A 19,321-nucleotide genomic window follows, 5' to 3' on the forward strand; every position below is an offset into this window, starting at 1 on the left:
TATTATCAGCTGTTCTCAGTCTGGTTAAAATGCCTGAGCTGTACCTGGGTGGGCAATCAAGATCTAGTTCACAGTAGTTAAGAATTGGGGGGGGTCTCTTATCTAACAGCCTTTTTTCCTCTCTGTGACTGGAGAGTATATTTTAGCATTCTTCACATTTCTCATTAAAGAAATTTTTGCTTTTTTCAGGCTTTCCTTAGAGCAAAAAATACAAATTCAGAATGATGGGAGCAAAAAAGAAATTTAATTTCATATTGATGTGTATTTTAGACAATAGTTCTGTTAACAAGTTCATTGTGATGCTCTGAAATCTGTAAATTCTGGGAGGAACTGGTTTGTGTTTTTAAAGTTTTATACTTTGAGAGCTGGCATGCGTTTTTTGTACCTTTTTTCTGTTAAGTGATATTTAATAATTTTGATTAAAAAAAAAGGTACTCTGGACCAAGTTAGAGCTGCTGCATTGAAGTCAATTCAATTAATGTTTTCAGCTTTGTGCACACTGGTAGTGGCCCGATTACTTTAATTGCCAACGTGGACATTTGCAATTTACTCTGATGATTTTGAGAGAATGATAAAGAAATGAGAGTCCATTAGTATAAAAGTGTTTAGTTGTGCTCACATCTCTATAATCTTCATTTGGATCTTGATCTTTGTTTGTCCGCAAATGCATTAGAAGAAGAAGCACTAGATGGCAGTAGAGAGACAGCTAAAACATAGGCATTGCATTAAGAATCTCCTCCAGGCTTATACTACTGAAGACTGTAGTACTCCAGCCACACCTCAAAACACAGACATTCAAACTAAACAAATTGTGCTTTAAATTAACTAATCTTTATATATAATGTTCATTTGGATCTTAATCTTTGTTTGTCTGCGAATTCTATGCATGTGTAGACCACCTTCCAGTTTAGTACGTTGTTGTTACTCAGGGATGTCAACAATGTGCCAGAATAACAAAAGGGGTGGTGGACAGTGTTACGCTGGTTAGCTCCTGAGGCCTGGTTAGAGAATGAGATTGCCGAAGATAAAAGGTACGTGCCTACGTAACATATGAATGAAAGAAAGACCATGGGTAAAATGAATGACAACGTAACAGCACGTTCTGGAAATTATTATTGTTATGTTATAGCCGGCGAGTGCTGCGCGTCTCACAGTTGTACCGTGGCTCGCTCACATGTCAGTGAAGTGATCCCTATTTATGCTTTAAAGAGCCTGGATACCTATGTGTCCCCCTTTTATAACCATTGCTCCGTGTATATTGCCTTACTCTTTGGATTGCCACAAAACAACTTGCGAGATTGGAGAAAGGTTCAGAAGAGATCGTGAGAGGAAACGACAGCCTCGTGAAAACGAGACAAGACTGTGAACGGAGAGAAGCAGAAATGCTCCTCCACCACCACATAATTACTATTCGGACAGTGATTCCGAGTAGGCCGTTCCTATCGAATCAATGTCCAAGGGTTTTGTTTTGTAATTTTGTTTCCCTTATAAAAAATCATAATGCTGTGCGACGAAGGACCCAGTTCACGACTGGCAGCCGCGTTTAAACAGGGAGCCCTTCACAGACAACTTTAACACGCGCAACGTAGTTGGGCGCACATGGCTAGTACTGTATAATGCACCTAACCCAGCCATGTCGGTCGGTGTGTCTCAGTTTGCATGAAGCAACTTGGTTCAGTTGTTTTGTTGAAAAGTGGTGCATTTATTCTTTAAAGACATTTTTCAAGACAGTTAAATTTTCATGAAGATATCTCAACAAAATAGATTGCAGTGCGCAAAGTTTTGAAATTACAAAATCTCCCTCCTCAAAAGCATTGTCTTATCTGCAGATTTGTCCGTCTTAGAACAGCTCCAACTACTAGTTAGTTTACTGTTTCACTTTTACCTTGACAGTAGTTACACCAGCTTATGCATTTGGTTTATTTTCCTCTTTTTCACCTCTGATAGAAGCTACTTACAGCAAACAGATCCTCGGTACAAACTGATGAAACACAGACTGCGTGTGCAGGTAGGAGGTTACTTGTGTCATGCTCTGCTTGTGTTGGGGCAGGCAGTCCTGCTTCTGCAAATCCTACTGAGCGCGTCAAGAAACTGCTGCGTCAGAAAAGTGTTTGTTATGAACACTTCCCATCGGCATCTCTATTATATAGTGCCTTTCACATCTATATCTCAGTATTGTGTGTCTTGCAAAAGTATTCAGACCCCTTAAAATGGTCCTGATTCTCATGATTTCTAGCAATGCTTACACATATCCCTGCAGTAAGTGTTCTTGTGGTTTATTGAGCACTTCTGAAAGGCCCCGTATATCCCAGTCCCCAAACAGTCTTCTTAGTTATTTGTTCAGACCAGTCCTAGAGAGCGAGTTTGTTTCTTTGTAATGTGTACATACAGGTGCTGGTCATAAAATTAGAATATCATGACAAAGTTGATTTATTTCAGTAATTCATTCAAAAAGTGAAACTTGTATATTGGATTCATTCATTACACACAGACTGATGTATTTCAAATGTTTATTTCTTTTAATGTTGATGATTATAACTGACAACTAATGAAAGTCCCAAATTCAGTATCTCGGAAAATTAGAATATCAATTAAGACCAATGCAAAAAAAAGGATTTTTAGAAATGTTGGCCAACTGAAAGGTATGAACATGAAAAGTATGAGCAGGTACAGCACTCAATATTTAGTTGGGGCTCCTTTGGCCAGGATTACTGCAGCAATGCGGCATGGCATGGAGTCGATCAGTCTGTGGCACTGCTCAGGTGTTATGAGAGCCCATGTTGCTCTGATAGTGGCCTTCAGCTCTTCTGAATTGTTAGGTCTGGAGTATTGCATCTTCTTCTTCTTCACAATACCCCATAGATTTTCTATGGGGTTAAGGTCAGGCGAGTTTGCTGGCCACTCAAGAACATGGATACCATGGTCCTTAAACCAGGTACTGGTAGCTTTGGCACTGTGTGCAGGTGCCAGGTCCTGTTGGAAAATGAAATCTGCATCTCCATAAAGTTCGTCAGCAGCAAGAAGCATGAAGTGCTCTAAAACTTCCTGGTAGATGGCTGTGTTGACCTTGGACCTCAGAAAACACAATGGACCAACACCAGCAGATAACATGGCACCCCAAACCATCACTGTGGAAACTTTACACTGGACCTCACGCAACGTGGATTCTGTGCCTCTCCTCTCTTCCTCCAGACTCTGGGACCTTGATTTCCAAAGGAAATGCAAAATTTACTTTCATCAGAGAACATAACTTTGGACCACTCAGCAGCAGTCCAAAGGCGAGACGCTTCTGACGCGGTCTCTTGTTCAAGAGTGGCTTGACACAAGAAATGCGACAGCTCAAACCCATGTCTTGCATACGTCTGTGCCTGGTGGTTCTTGAAGCACTGACTCCAGCTGCAGTCCACTCTTTGTGAATCTCCCCCACATTTTTGTTTCACAATCCTCTCCAGGGTGCGGTTATCCCTATTGCTTGTACACTTTTTTCTACCACATCTTGTCCTTCCCTTCGCCTCTCCATTAATGTGCTTGGACACAGAGCTCTGTGAACAGCCAGCCTCTTTAGCAATGATCTTTTGCGTCTTGCCCTCCCTGTGCAAGGTGTCAATGGTCGTCTTTTGGACAACTGTCAAGTCGGCAGTCTTCCCCATGATTGTGTAGCCTACAGAACTGGACTGAGAGACCATTTAAAGGCTTTTGAGTTCATTAGCTGATTAGAGTGTGGCACCAGGTGTCTTTAATATTGAACCTTTTCACAATATTCTAATTTTCCGAGATACTGAATTTGGGACTTTCATTAGTTGTCAGTTATAATCATCAACATTAAAAGAAATAAACATTTGAAATACATCAGTCTGTGTGTAATGAATGAATCTAATATACAAGTTTCACTTTTGGAATGGAATTACTGAAATAAATCAACTTTGTCATGATATTCTAATTTTATGACCAGCACCTGTACTGCTGGTGTTGCTGTTTATGCTCCATCTTATTTTCCTCTTAGCTTGTCAATGTGCAGCAGACTATTTTAGTATCCGTTTTTACTTACTGGACAGGCTTGCAGTACTGCATGTAACAGTCCATCCCAAGTGTACAATAACTTGAGGCGTATTCACGTTTAGCAGTTTTAGAGACGGTGCGGAACCCTTCACTTTACGCACACTTTATTGTGTTGTAGGTTTAATTTTAAATGGATGAATGCGACATTTTTTTCCCATCAATCCACGCTCGACAACTCATAATGGCAAAGTGAGAACATGTTTTCAAAAAGGTTTGCAAATTTGTTAAAAATCAAAAACTGAAATCTCTTCCCCCATCCAGTATAGCGTTGCGTGGATCACCGGTACTGAAATGACCATTTTATACAACGGTACGGGATCAGCAGTCTGGTTGTTTAGGTGCCACAAGTAAAGAGTAGTTCTGAAGACCTTGTGCTCGGCTCTTTGTTCTTCTGCTCTCTGACGTGTTGTGGACTGGAGATCTGCACTCCCGCAGGACTCCAATCGATTTCATTTATTTATTTGTGACATGATAGTAAATGTAACAGTAGTGCGCGGACACAGGTGAGTCGGCTTGTTTCTGGCAGTGTTGAAGGGGAAGGCAGAACTTTGATGAATGTCAGGAAAATTTTTGGGGGGTGGGGGGTTTATATCTAAAGTCATTTTAATATTATAACTAATCATGTATCTTATAATCCATACAGCTTCAGTGTAAAATCACATACAATCAGAAGAAAAGACGGTGTGTGTCTTTCTGTTATGGCTTGATTTTTTCTTGTAACCTTAGTTTGGCTAACACTGCAAACATCCATCTATCACTTGTTTACTTTTATGAAACCTTAACAAAGGCTCCTTCTGCTCTTCATAACGTTTATTAACCATCAGTAGGACTGAGCTGTGTAGCGTATTGACGTGCTACTAAAATGACTCGATTATTCTGAAGGATTCACTGCTCTTATACTAAACATGGGATATCAAGAGAAACGTATCTCCGAGAAGCCACCACAGAGCACTCCAAAGTGACGTTCTGTTAGCAGGTCACATTACAGAGATGATTAAACACTTCACTGGTGCTTTGTAAGTGTTATGAAGACCCAAAGAAACCGTGTGTTAAGGACAGTAAATGAGTAGTAGATGCATTTTTGCAGTACGTAAACTAAAGTGTCACCGAGTTTACGAATCAATAATGGCAGGCATACTGATGCATATTCAAAGCAACTTATAGGGCATGCGATTCCACACGATCCCACAATTTATACAGCATGTCCAGACATAAACCAAGCCATGATATTCCAGGAACTCACTGTGGTCCTCCATCAAATTGTGGATCGGGTCAAACAGTTTGTAAAAGCTCTGAATGTTCCCAAAAGCACAGTGCCCTCAATCTTTGTACAATGGTAGAGAGGTTGGGAACCACCAGGCCAGAAGGGACTTGGTCAGAGAAGGTGACCAAGAATCCAATGGTCATTTGGACAGAACTTATGAAGTCCTCTGCTGAAATGAGAAGCAAAGACAACCATCTCAGTAGTGGTGCATCAATCACATGTTTATGGGTAGAGTGAGTTGGCAGAAGCAATTCGTGAGTAACAGGAATGTGACGGAATTTAAAGGAGTCTGAGAGCGTGAGGAAAAAGGTGCTCTGGTCTGATAAGACCAAACATGGAACACAAAAACACACACACACCACCTCATGCAGGTAACTGAAGGACCAGCCAAAGCCAAGACTTAAACTCACTGGTGGTATCCGGAAGCGTGACTTGGAATTCTAAGCAATTACAGTTAAGCCCGAGTCAAACAAAGGGAAGACGGTAAAGACCTGCTTTTATGGGACAGTATTTTGCTGCCATCTAGTAGATAATATACATATGCTGTAAAATAAATAAATCTTGAGTATTTCTCTGCCTTCTGCTAATCTATGGTAACTCATCAGGGTGGAGCCTTCAGCTAAAACACCATGGCATGTAAATGAGAAGCTGTAAAGCCAGTTTTAGAACAAACTGAACCATTAGCTGAATCGAGTGAGAGTGATGACAAAGTGAATTGGTCATCAGATGTTGACACGGATTATGTCGTGCTATGCCTGGTGAATTGGATCAGTGTGGTGTGACAAAAAGGCAAAGTGATTGTGATCAGAAGGACAGTAAAGACGCTAGCCCCATGAAGCACTGTTCACAATACAGCAAATGTAGAAGTCACTAAGCCTTAGGCTTTGGAGCCTAAAGTAACGCAAGAGGTGTATCGAACGTGCAGATCAGACAATGCCATTCTGTGCGAGCAACAGAAAAAAGTGTGCAAAAGAACACACGTCTACTGCCCCAATTGGGACGTCGGGCTGTGCGTTGGTAACGGTCTCGAAACGTGTCACACGTAGGACATGTACTTCTGTAAATCTGCATCAGCGCAGCATCAGACACTAGACAGACCTTTCCTTTGCGTTTACGCTGACGTTTCTGTTACATGTAGTAACATTTTGATTTGTTGAAATAAATTCAACATTTTTGGCTTGTTTTTCTGGGGGTAAATATAAAGGAAAGAAGGTTAAACCTCGTAGAACATCTGTGGAGAGACCTAAACATGAAGGTTTAAAGACACTTTCCATCCCATCCAACAATATTCTTTTCTATGTTACGTACCCCATGTCGTTTGAGAAAGTTTTAATCGCATGTTTTTGTGAAGAAAGGACAAAGCAAACTTTCTGTTAGAACTGGACCCAGTAGTGACCAAGGCTTTAGTAGAGCAGCAAACAACAATCAAAAATGACCATGAAAAGAAAAATCCGGCTGTACACTCACAACGTGCACTTAGTGCTAAAAATATCGTTAAATAAATAACTCCAGAAAGTTAAAGTAGTTCACCATAGACAGGACACCCCTTCAGATAGGATTGTGCTTTTGAACTGAAGACCTGCCTCTCTTCTGCTCCCCACCCTGACGTGACTCTGCTGAAGGTCTCTATATTGATTACCAACAGTGCGTAAAAGGATTGTTACAAGAAACGAGCAAAGCTGCAAATGTGAATAAACAAACATCTCATGGGTGTAAGACCACCATTTACAAACTGGGAAATTAAAACTGTTTAAGTCACAAGCTGCCACTGAAGCAATGTGTGGTGTCAACTCCTGCTGCTCCGTACACTTTTACAGATCACTTGAGCCACTTCAGATGCCCCCTCACTTGTGAGAACCACCAGGTTTGACCACAAGTTCCAAACTTATTTTCAGTTCTTTTACAGTTCATTTTTTTTAACTGGAATTATTTAATATCGCCCACTATTTCCAGCAAGGCATGTCTCCAGTGGGTTCACACCATGTGGTGAAACCAACCAACTTGGCCAGTTGACCCAAAGGTGACTACCCTTGGCTCCAGTGATTAATCGGGCTGCAAGGTGCTCGTTTCTTCACAGGGAGCTCAGTCCATTTGTACCCCTTTACATTAGAACAGTCTGGATGAGAACAGGCCATTCAGCCCAACAAGCTGGCCAGTCCTATCCACCTTATTCTTCTAAAATGACATCAAGTCGAGTTTTGAAGGTCCCTAAAGTCCTACTGTCTACCATGCTACTTGGTCACTTATTCCAAGTGTCTCTGGTTCTTGTCACCTCTTCATCGTCTTTTGTTTAAACTCTAAAGGCTCAGCTCTTGTAATCTTTCCTCATAACTCATCTCCTGTAGTCCTGCAATCAGCCTAGTCGCTCTTCTCTGGACCTTCTCTTGCGCTGCTATGTCCTTTTTGTAGCCTGGAGACCCAAACTGCACCCATGACTCCAGATAAGGCCTCACCAGTGTGTTGTAAAGCTTGAGCAGAACCTCCTGTGACTTGTACTGCACACATCAAGGCGCTATATAACCTGACATTCTGTTAGCCTTCTTAATGGCTTCTGAACACTGTCCAGAAGTTAATAGCTTAGAGTCCACTATGACTCCTAAATCCTTCTCATAAGGTGGACTCTCAATTTTCAGACCTCCCATTGTGTATTCAAACCTCACATTTTTACTTCTTATGTGTAATATTTTACATTTACTGACATTAAGCTATTACAACTTTCAACTCCTTCAATCTTTCCTCATAACTCATCCCCTGTAGCCCTGAATCAGCCTAGTCGCTCTTCTCTGGACCTTCTCTTGTGCTGCTATGTCCTTTTTGTAGCCTGGAGACGAAAACTGCACCCAGTACTCCAGATGAGGCCTCACCAGTGTGTTATAAAGCTTGAGCAGAACCTCCTGTGACTTGTACTTCACACATCAAGGCGCTATATAACCTGACATTCTGTTAGCCTTCTTAATGGCTTCTGAACACTGCCCGGAAGTCGATAGCTTAGAGTCCACTACAACTCCTAAATCCTTCTCATGAGGTGGACTCTCGATTTTCAGACTGCCCATGGTGTATTCATTTTTACTTTCTATGTGTAATTCTTTACATTTACTGACAATAAATTTCATCTGCCCAAGCCTGGACTTACAAATCAATGACAGAATAAAAATAATTTCAATACCCTGAATTGTGAATTTTCATTTTAACAACACCACATATCTCAAGTACAACATCTGTGTAACATAAAGCTCGTGTTATTGTTAAGATATTTATTTCACAAAATGAAAATGACAAAATGTAGATAAACATGGCATTATAATAAGACTTGCGATTACATCCATAAACCCACAGACCCCCAACCCCCCCCCCCCCCCCCCTTCTATTCCGGACCTGGTGGTTATAAAAAAAAAAGTCGTGTAAACCCTGGATTGTAATTTTCATAAAATAATCTTGTGCTGATTTATACCCTTTTAATGCTAAAATTCTTGCACATTATTGCAGATCAGCAAGAAATAAAATAAATCTACTGCCGACAGATAAAGTTATAAAAAGGATCTTAAATCGGCCATCACAGTAACAAAACAAACAAACAAAAATATGTTGGCACGATAAAAGACACGTTTGGTCTTGTAACGCAGATTAGGACGACATCGTCTCACGTTATTTAACTTCAGAGGATCTAATCCTCCTTTACAAAGAGACGACTGGTTCTCTTTCTCAATGGAGACACCGCGACAGAAAGGTGGCAAACGCTTAGTCTTGTTTGTCAGAAGATGGTGACGGGTAACACTTCTAGATAGAAAGAACCACGAGCAGCCATCAAGCTTGGTTGAGCTTTCTCCCCAGGTGGCTGGGCTCTCTGTTAGAGATTGGGTGGGAAAGACTTGAGACCCTCTACACGGAATTGAAATGACCGAGACTCGGCAGAAGACCCAGGGCTCGCTGGGAGAGTTGTTTCTCCAAGATGGCACTGGGAAAACCTTGGGATCTCGCAGTATGGGTTGGCACTGCTAAGACTCTTGGCACCCACAACCAGAACGAACAAACAAACGAACGCGTGTTGAATCTTGCTAGACAGACGCCGACACAGCGGTTCTCAAACTGTGGGGCGGGGGGCGCAAAGTAACAAAAAAGGGGGCGCGAATGTTGGCATATGTCCGCGTTTCTCAACCTTTAAGTATTTGCGACCCAAGTTTTCATAACAGTTTTAATCGCCCCCCCCTCCCCCCAACGTTTTTTTGAAAGGAGCCCACTAATACCAATTTGTTCTTTTGTAATTAAGGATACATCGTAGATACATATTTTATTATACCTACATAACTTTTATCGACATTTATCTAACTCAATATTTATTTTTCTAGTATCAGAATGTAGTTTAAGGTCATTTGTTTTGGTTTCAATAGATGTATTTTTCATATTTTCGATTCTTGTTTAATTTTTGTTACTTTGCGCCCCGCCCCACAGTTTGAGAACCACTGCCATACGTGGTGTAATTTCGCTATTCGAAAGGAAAATTTTAAACTTGTAGCGGTGTATCGGAAGCAAAAAATATAGGAATACATTTTATTAGGGTTTCAAAAAAACGTTGGGGGGGGGGGCGCGAATAAAACTTATGAAAACTCGGGTAGCAAAACTTAAAGGTTGAGAAACGCTGAGCTGGCAGATCTTTTAGTTTACATCACATTACAAGACTTGGAGTCAAAGGGTACGCCACACTTAATGGCTCTGCCTTTAATCATCACGTGACTCTCTCACGGGTGGCACGGTGGCGCAGTGGGTAGCGCTGCTGCCTCGCAGTTAGGAGACCCGGGTTCACTTCCCGGGTCCTCCCTGCGTGGAGTTTGCATGTTCTCCCCGTGTCTGCGTGGGTTTCCTCCGGGCGCTCCGGTTTCCTCCCACAGTCCAAAGACATGCAGGTTAGGCGATTCTAAATTGGCCCCAGTGTGTGGTGGGTGTGTTTGTGTGTGTCCTGTGGTGGGTTGGCACCCTGCCCAGGATTGGTTCCTGCCTTGTGCCCTATGTTGGCTGGGATTGGCTCCAGCAGACCCCCGTGACCCTGTGTTCGGATTCAGCGGGTTGGAAAATGAATGGATGGATGGACTCTCTCACGATTTCCAACTTTCAAGATTTGATGAGCTTTTCCATATTTGATACAATAACGACCGTGTTTGTGTTTTTCATGTATGGCGAGTTCTTTACCCAACTTTTTATTCCTTTTCCCAAAACGACACAAAATAAAAATATCAGGCCGATAAGCCACTGAGGTGCTCAACTCTTACACACCCAGAAGCTGCCCCTCAGACAAACACGTACATGACTGGCAGTTGTTCACAATTTGCTAAGAACATCTGAATAAAGACTACAACCGAAAATCCCTGGCAGAGTCCGGTTGTGAGATCCTGCCTTGACGCAATGGAAAGATGACAACTGATGATAAAGAGATGGCAGTTGCCTCACTCCATGGGACAATGACTGTGGTCTCTATTTGATGGTTAAGATGCCAACCATTTTATCGTGCTACTTAGAAAGACTGCGCTTATCTTACTCAATAGAGAGCCACTGATTTATAGTTGATAACGCGATGGCAATCGTTTAAACTTGTTCGTCAGAAAGATGAGGCTGGGGGTCGCCAAGTGGAAGACCACCGTGGCTGCAGGTTTTCATTCTAACCCTTTTTTAAATGAGTGCTCTGTTTGTGCTGTGAATTTATTTTAATTGAATTGCTTTTTTAAGATCTGTTCCCCTGAGTTTCTTCATTCCTTTCATTAATTGGCACATAAAGAGAAATGAAATGTGAAGTGAGGGAGCCGACAGAAGACCAACTACAGTATAAGTCAGGGCCTCAAACTCCAACCAATTTCACTCCAACCAGTTGCTTAATTAGACGGCGAGTCTTGTCGTTCATTAAACTCGTTCTTTAATTTTGTGGCGTGTTGCTGCTCTTGTGGTTCATTAGCAAACATTTCTGAATATGTTGATTTTCTCTTTTCTAAGAGCGCTGGTCAGATGTTTTGGGGGACCTGAGCAGATTGACATTCCTGAGACCTTCATCGTTCTTTATTTTCAGATATTGTATGATAGACACCAGTTATTTTGGCTCATTTTGTATCTCATTATTGTTTGGCAGCTAATTAAGGAAAAAGAAACAATTAAGGGGTCTGAGTCGTCAAGAGCAAATCATCCATTCATTATCCATCCCGCTATATCCTAAGTACAGGGTCACGGGGGTCTGCTGGAGCCAATCCCAGCCAACACGGGGTGCAAGGCAAGGAAACAAACACCGGGCAGGGCGCCAGCACACCCTCAGGCCCGGTCTTAGGTATTATGGGGCCTAGGCGAAAGGGGGGTCCAGGGGCCCCCTGAGGGGGGCGGAGCCCCGCTGGAAGCTCTGTGAAATGCGTGAAAATTAGACCAAGGAGTCGATCCGGGGCCCTAGGCGGTCGCCTACTTTGCCTATGCCTAAGGCCGGGCCTGATTGAGACAAATAATGCTGTAGTATATTTAAGTATATATGACAATTGCTCACTCGGACAATTTGTTTTGGGGGCCCCCAAGAAGGCGGGGGCCCTAACCTATAGCTTGTGTAGCTTATACGTAAATCCTGCACTGCACACCCCACAGAGCAAATCAATTAAAATTAATTCAAAGCAGTTCATTAGCAGCAAAAAAACAGGTCACTCATTAAGAAAAAAGGGTTAGAATGAAAACCTGCAGGCACGGTGGTCCTCCAGGACCCCTGCGCTAGAGAGATGATGACTGTGTGCTTTAATCGATAGAAAGACAACAACTGTTTTATCTTGTTAGTGAGAAACACGACGGTTACCTTAATAGATAGAAAGAACATGACAGGTTGTAACCTGCTAGAGTCGCTTCCCAATGCAATTTGCCTGCCGTACATTCGTTGAGCAGCCAGCTGGTGACCACTGGCGCCCCCTAGCGATGGGATTGAGCCGCTGCACTAGACGTGCCTGAGGGCGTCAGCGCTTACCTCCGTGTGCTCGCGTGCACTCAGCTCGGTGGTTTACTGAATTTCATCGATGGGGTCACTTTGCACCTATCATAAGAGATTGTTCCAGTAGTTTATTTAATAGTTTTTACAGTTCATTGGCAGTGTGTAAAATGATAAGTGTTACAGTAATTGTGATGCTCTTTGCACGAAAAAAAAAAAGTGTTCCATTAAAATTTCACTTTTCTTGGTGAATTGTGACGTTTACTTAAAAAAAATGCAACAAAAACGTATTTGGCATCCAGGGGGTGCATTAACGCCCCAAAGTATGTTAATAAAGGCTGATTAAAAAGACAACAGCCATTGTATCTAAATTCCACAGAATGAGGTGTGATAACACAGAGCGTTATGTTTTGCTCATCCGCGACTGACCGACCGTCACCTCACTTGATGCACAGACCCGTCACTTTAACTTCAAGCCGACTTTTTATCTAATCATCTCGCTAGAAGAAGGGGCCCGAGTTGCCTCGAAAGCCTGCATATCGGAATCTTTTTAGTTAGCCAATAAAAGGGGTCATTTTGCTTGACTTCTCTAATAGAAGGAAAAGACACTTCATAGAAAGACGACGATTTGTTTTTCCATTTTAACTCCGCATAAAAGTAGCGGCTGTTTTGCTAACACAATTTATTAATAAAAAAAAAAACAAACATAAAGAGACGTTTGCCTTCCTATGTCAAAAATGACAATATTGGTTTTCTCACTTAGAAAAGATGTCATACGGTGGTTTTTCCTGCAAAAAAAAATTGTTTATATCAAAAATAAAAAAGCGTGACTTTCTGCTCAACTGAAAAAGTGGGCTTGAGGAAAAAAACAAAAAAACAACGCGGCGTTGTCAGACAAACAATGGTGTCAGTTTAGTTACGTAAAAAATGGAAATCTCTCATCTTTAGCTTTAAGCTAATATCCAAAATATGTTGGGGTTTCCAACAAAAGAATTATTTGTGAATGTTCTGATACAGAGGGATGACATTTATTCATTTAACAATAGTGGACAGTGTGTGTTACTATATTCAACTGAACAGCGAAACCCGTTTAGTTTTTAGATGAAAGGCCATTGGGCGTTAATCGATAATTAAGAAGAAAATATGTTGGTTGTTATCGGATTTTACTAGAATAAAAGATGGACATTATCTTACTGCGGAGTGGTGGCTCTGAGGCTCGGGATCTGCGCTGACAATCGGAAGGTTGCCGGTTCGAATCCCGTAAATGCCAAAGGGGACTCTGCTCTGTTGGGCCCTTCAGCAAAGCCCTGCAATTGCTGAGCGCTTTGAGTAATGAGAAAAGCGCTATATAAATGCAAACAATTATGGAAAAAACAATGGCGGTTACTGATCTTTAAAGACAAAAAAAAAAAATGGTGCCACCTAACTCGAAGAAAATATTCTCGAATGATCGACAGGAGACGAACGCCGCATTCACGTGCTGTGGGGCTGAGAGGAAATGCGAGATTTCACGTGGAGCTACAATAATGAAGAATAATACGTTAAATTTATAGACTAACAAGTCAGAGAAAACAAAGCTACTCCAATTCTGAGAGTTGTGACGTAACACTCACCTTGGTCAATTGTATTAAATAAAAACAACCATTTTTGGTTGAATTGCATTTAGAATAAGAAGCTATACAAATTTAACATATTCAGTTTTCTTTTTATTATCATGAAAATGCAGTTTATCTTTGATTTTGTTTTTCAGACCAAGTAATAAATCACTCATGACCCTGTAGCTAGGATATGGCGGGTTGGATAATGGATGGATGGACCTCAAGTAGTTCTGATTATGCCGACCAGAAACCCAGATGGCTGCACTGAAATGGGAAGGTGAAACGTCACAACTCGGAGCTCCAAATCGTCTAACAGCAAGTGATGCAGCACTAGTTACTGTACAGGAAGACAAAGATGGTGGGGGTCCATCTTTCTAGATAAAAGCCACTGTTGCCGAACTGAAGTGAAAGACAGCAGAGGCTAAACTAGATGAAGGGTATTGGACTGTTAAAGCACTCAACCAGGTAACATACAGCAGCGCTTCTCAACCACTGGGCTTTCACTGGTGGATGGCACGTTGCTAGAATAGCAGTGAGTTAGGGCAGGGCAGGGTGGGTTGGGCCCCCCTTTACTCCGCCCACCCCCCCTTTACTCCCTTCACCCAACTCTGATGACCACACTTGATTCACCAAAGGGGGACCTTGGTCAGTCACAAAGACACATACTTGGGGGAAATTAGGTCCCAAAACACTGCTGTAGAGGATAAGTGGGACTAATTTTCATTTGTATCATACCAGTGAATAATAAATAGCTGTAATATACAAAAGATGGAAGGAGAATAATAAGAATTTAGGAAGACAATCTTCATAGTACAGAAAAGGACTGAAGTCTTAATGGCAGAAGGGTCCAGAGGAAATGTTCTCCTTATAAAGAACTGTAAATAAAACTCTAATCAGCAAAAGAAATGCTGCTTTCCAGTGCTGACTACCTTAACCGCATCCTCATCACAACATGTCCTTAGGCAACACGTGCACATGTGCTGGACCCCAGGATGCCAACAGTCCCCTTTGGCATGGCACCCATATCAGTTTTGGGGAAAGGAAATGCGAGCACCCATTTACCGAGATGTGAGCTGTCCTCTTCTTGCAGTTAGACATGATGCTCTCACAGACCCAAATCAACTTTTTTAAGAAGACATGAACAATGCTCCGGAGACCGAGCTTCATGTCACAGAGTTGACCTTTTTCGACTTCTGTGTGACCCTTACGAAAGAGTTAAGAAGCCACGGATGTGTCCATCCCTCTATCCCTTTCATAGGTTTCACAAACTCGGATGGAGGCTGGCCATGCATTGCTCAATTCCTTCCCACAGTCTGCTCATCTTTAGCTAAATCCTTGTTCAGGTCTACCCACTTCTGAAGTCAACCCTTCAGGTTACAAGTAATGTCCAATAACCACTTTCTGATCATTGAAAAGCATACCATTCAGCTTCTGGACGGCCTTCTGGGCTGCTTCCTGATCCTCAAAATGAACATAACCAAAACCCCTGGATCCATTCTCATCTGCAAACACCCGACAGGAGAGGATGTTTCCAAATGCAGAGAAGGTGTTGTAAATATCTTTGCTGTCGATGGACTTCTCCAGGTTTCCAATGCAGATTTTTCCAGCCTTACAGTTATTCAGCAGGACTTCATGCTGAGGCGAGACACTTTGCGTGGGCTTTCCTTTGATCACATTGAAATTCATGGTCTCTGCTCCTGGCTCTGCCTCAGGCTGTTTGACAGCTGCATTTTTGGCCGTGTTTTCCTTGTTTTCACTTCTGTCCAGCTCTAAAGGTTTGTTATTAGGATCTCGCTCTCTGCTTGACAAGTAGTGGCCAATTATGACCTTCTGGCCATTTAGCAGCATGCCGTTCAGCTTCTGGACAGCTTTCTCTTCAGCCTCCCGGCTCTCAAAGTGCACATATCCATAACCCCTTGACCCATGTTCATCGGCAAACACCCGACATGACAGGATTTTCCCAAATGCAGAAAATATATTGTGGATGTCATCAGTGGTGACCGATTTTTCTAGGTTTCCAATGCAAATTCGTCCAGCTTTGCAACTGCTGTAATCCTGCTGTGGCCCAACAGACTGCAATGGCTGACCACTGATTGTATTAAAATTTAAGCCATCCGGGGCAATTTCAGGTTTATCGTCTGAGAGGGAAGATGACTGGCCGGATAGTGACATTTTTCCAAGCTGCTTTCCAAAAACTGTAGTTGGAGCAAAAGAGGCGAGATGAAGAAATAAATAAGATGAACTCTTTGTGAATCGAGGGCACCTGCCAGTGACACTTCTCCAAGTCAAATGGGCTCCTCTGCTCTCTCTGGATTATTTATCAACTTGGAGCATGGGGCCCCACCCATATGTGGGCGGAGCTCTGCTATTATGACATCACAGACAGTTTCTCAAAGAGAAAGGCTATAGCATTCAGCAGGACAGATGTGTCAATGCCTTACTAATGTGTAAGACAGTTAAAGGCTGCCTTTACTTTTTACCGTTTTTGTCCTGTGAGGGATCCTGTGAGCCGGATCACGTTCGGGGAAACACGCCACATGGTCGTAGTACCGTAACTGACGCTCCCTCACAATGCAGGCCATGTGCCTCATTTGGGACTCCATGAGCAACACAAAATTAAACCAGCGGAACCCAAGGATTTTCCGGAGAGACACAGTGCCAAAGGAGTCCAGTCTTTGTCTCAGGTCACTGGATAGCGTCCATGTCTCACAACCATATAGCAAGACAGGAAGCACCAGGACTCTAAAGATTTGGACCTTCGTCCTTTTGCAGAGATATCAAGAGCGCCACACACCCCTTTCCAGCAACCTCATGACCCCCCATGCTCTCCCAATCCGTCTACTGACTTCATTGGAAGAGTCACCAGAGACATGAATGTCACTGCTGAGTAAGTAAACCTCTCGATGAGGTCGTCACTCTCTCCGCAGACAGACACACTGCTGAAGGCCGTGCCCAAGAGGTCATTAACGGCCTGGATGTTGGTTTTTATCAGGACACTCGAACTCCCAGACACTCAAGACTCCTCACTCAGTCTCTCGAGAGCCCCAATCAGAGCCTCCATTGACTCAATGAAGATCACAGCATCATCAGAAAAGCCAAGATCCGTGAATCTTTCTTCACCAACAGATGCCCCACAGCCGCTGGACCCCACGACTCTGCCCAACACATTGTCCATACAAGCATTGAACAGAGTAGGAACAGAACCCCAGAATCAACTGGGAAAAAATGTAGAAGTCCTGCCTCCACTCTTCACAGCACTCATAGTACCAGTGTACAGATATCCAGCAACCTTGAGGGGATCCCGTGAACCCTCAGGAGGTCCCACAGGGCAGCTTGATCAACTGAGTTGAACACTTTGCGAAAATTGACAAAGGCTGCAAAGAAACTCTGCCAATATTCATGTTTGCGCTCCATGAGAACCCTCAGTGCCAGGATATGGCTTCTTAGGCGTAAAACCAGACTGTTCCAGTCGCTGGTAGGTGAGCAAGTGATCACAGATTCTATTGAAGATGACCCTAGCAAAGATCTTACCTTGCACGAGAGCGATGTTATCCCCCTGTAGTTGCTGCAATCCAGGCCATCACCCTTCCCTTTCCAGATAGGGATGACAAGTCCCGTTTTCCAGTCAGTTGGGATGATGCTAGTCTCCCAAATGGAAGCAAAGATTGCTTGCAATGCCAGGAGGACAGCCTTACCACCAGCCTGGAGAAGGTCACCCCGGACACCACAGATCCCTGCAGCCTTTCCAAAGAACATTTTTCCCCAAAAGTGTTGTGTAACATTTAGGTCGCCTTGAGAAAACATGATACATGTTGCAATGTATTTTTTGACAGCAGTGGTTTTCTTTGTGTTTTCTTCCATGAACACCACTCTTATTCAGTATTTTACTGATAGTGGACAAGACGTTCACAGATTGCAGACTTTTTTGGAAGTCTTTTGTTGCTACTTTTGGGTTCTTTTTCACTTCTTTTAGGATTGCCAATTGTGCTTTTACAGTGATCTCTATAACATGACAGCTTGACATCTGTGGCAGAGCGATGGACGCTCAGCAGGCTCCTATCAATTATTGAAAATCCACTGCATCCACTAAACAGTGTCATCTCCAGACAGAGGAGCAGCTTCAGCGACAGACTGCTGTCACTGTCCTGCTCCACTGACAGACTAAGGAGATCGTTCCTCCACCACACTATGCGACTCTTCAGTTCCACCCGGGGGGGTAAACGTTAACATTACATAAAGTTATTGTCTGTTTTAACTTGCATTATTATCAATCTTAAATTTAATATTGTTTTTTTTTTGTATCAGTAAGGTGCTGCTGGAGTATGTGAATTTCCCCTTGGGATTAATAAAGTATCTATCTATCTATCTATCTACTCCTAGGGAGGTTAGCCACAGTCCTGAATTTTCTCCATTTGTAGACAATTTGTCCTACAGTGGACTGATGAGCACTTAGGTCTTTAACAATGCTTTGGTAGTTCAGCTTCAGGCATCTTCATGATGCGTCTTCTAATGTCCTGTGACAGTTGTTTAGATCGAGGCATGATGCACACTTATTAGACTTTCTTGAGGAGAAAAGATTTTTCAGTAAGCGGGCCGTGTGTGCCTTTATTTAAAGGACGATGAACTTGTGCAACCCACAATTGCAAACTCATCTCCTTACTTGATACACCATCTCCAGTTAGGTTTTGGAGAAGTCATCCACACATGGTCACTTGTTCCAACCTGCAGCATGAATGATGACTTAATATGCTGAATAAAGACAAGAAAAGTCCAAGTGTGTGTGTGTTATTACTTTAGTCACGTTGGAGTGTGATGGACGGCCGGCAGCTCAACCTGGCTGACATTCCCAGGACACTAGATGGCGACTTCCCTGCAGCATAGTGGTGCCCCAGCTTCCTGCAGGGCACTATGGGATATGGAGTTCGGCTTCACAGCCTTGCTGAGTACCGTGGGTGCCACCAGGTGACGCTGCAGGGAGACACGGGGATTTCTGTTTCCCATACAGCCCGGGAAGTACTCCCAAGTCATGGGGACGGAAGGACAGAAGTACTTCCGGGCTGAAGAAACAATACAACTCTTCATCTGTCCCGGAAGTGCTCACATGTTACATGGATGGAAGGACAGAAGTACTTCCGGGTCAAGGACTATATAAAGGACTGGTGAAGACCCAGCAAGTGAGCTGGAGTTGGGAGGGAGTGTGACAGAGCTTGCTGGGAGGAGAGGAGGAAAAGTATTGTGTTGATTAGTGTGTGCTGTGGAAGTGGTGCTTTGGAGGCACTACAGAGAAGAAAAAGATTAAAAATCTTCTTGGTGTTTTTAAACCTGTGTCCAGAGCATCTGTCTGTTGGGTTTCACGAGGTAACAGCGCCCCCAAGTGTCCAGAGGAGTTATCTAGAATTGTGACTTAAACGAAGAGCAGACCACATTTTTTTATTTTATTAATGTAAGGAACTATTAAGGAAAAGA

The 19,321-nt window shown here is 42.9% G+C and overlaps 1 protein-coding gene across 1 annotated transcript; it reads right to left on the reverse strand.

The window, feature by feature from the left end:
• Nucleotides 1-15,229: 15,229 nt before the first annotated feature.
• LOC127526519 (embryonic polyadenylate-binding protein A-like) lies at nt 15,230-16,027 on the reverse strand. The gene has a single exon (XM_051922089.1). The coding sequence runs from the start codon at nt 16,025-16,027 to the stop codon at nt 15,230-15,232; it is 798 nt and encodes a 265-aa protein (XP_051778049.1).
• Nucleotides 16,028-19,321: the final 3,294 nt, after the last annotated feature.

This window comes from Erpetoichthys calabaricus, chromosome 2 (assembly GCF_900747795.2).
Source record: "Erpetoichthys calabaricus chromosome 2, fErpCal1.3, whole genome shotgun sequence".
Lineage (NCBI taxonomy): Eukaryota > Metazoa > Chordata > Cladistia > Polypteriformes > Polypteridae > Erpetoichthys > Erpetoichthys calabaricus.

Excerpts from the sequence above, each read along its gene's own strand:
- LOC127526519 (XM_051922089.1), bottom strand. The coding sequence starts at position 16,027 with ATGTCACTATCCGGCCAGTCATCTTCCCTCTCAGACGATAAACCTGAA.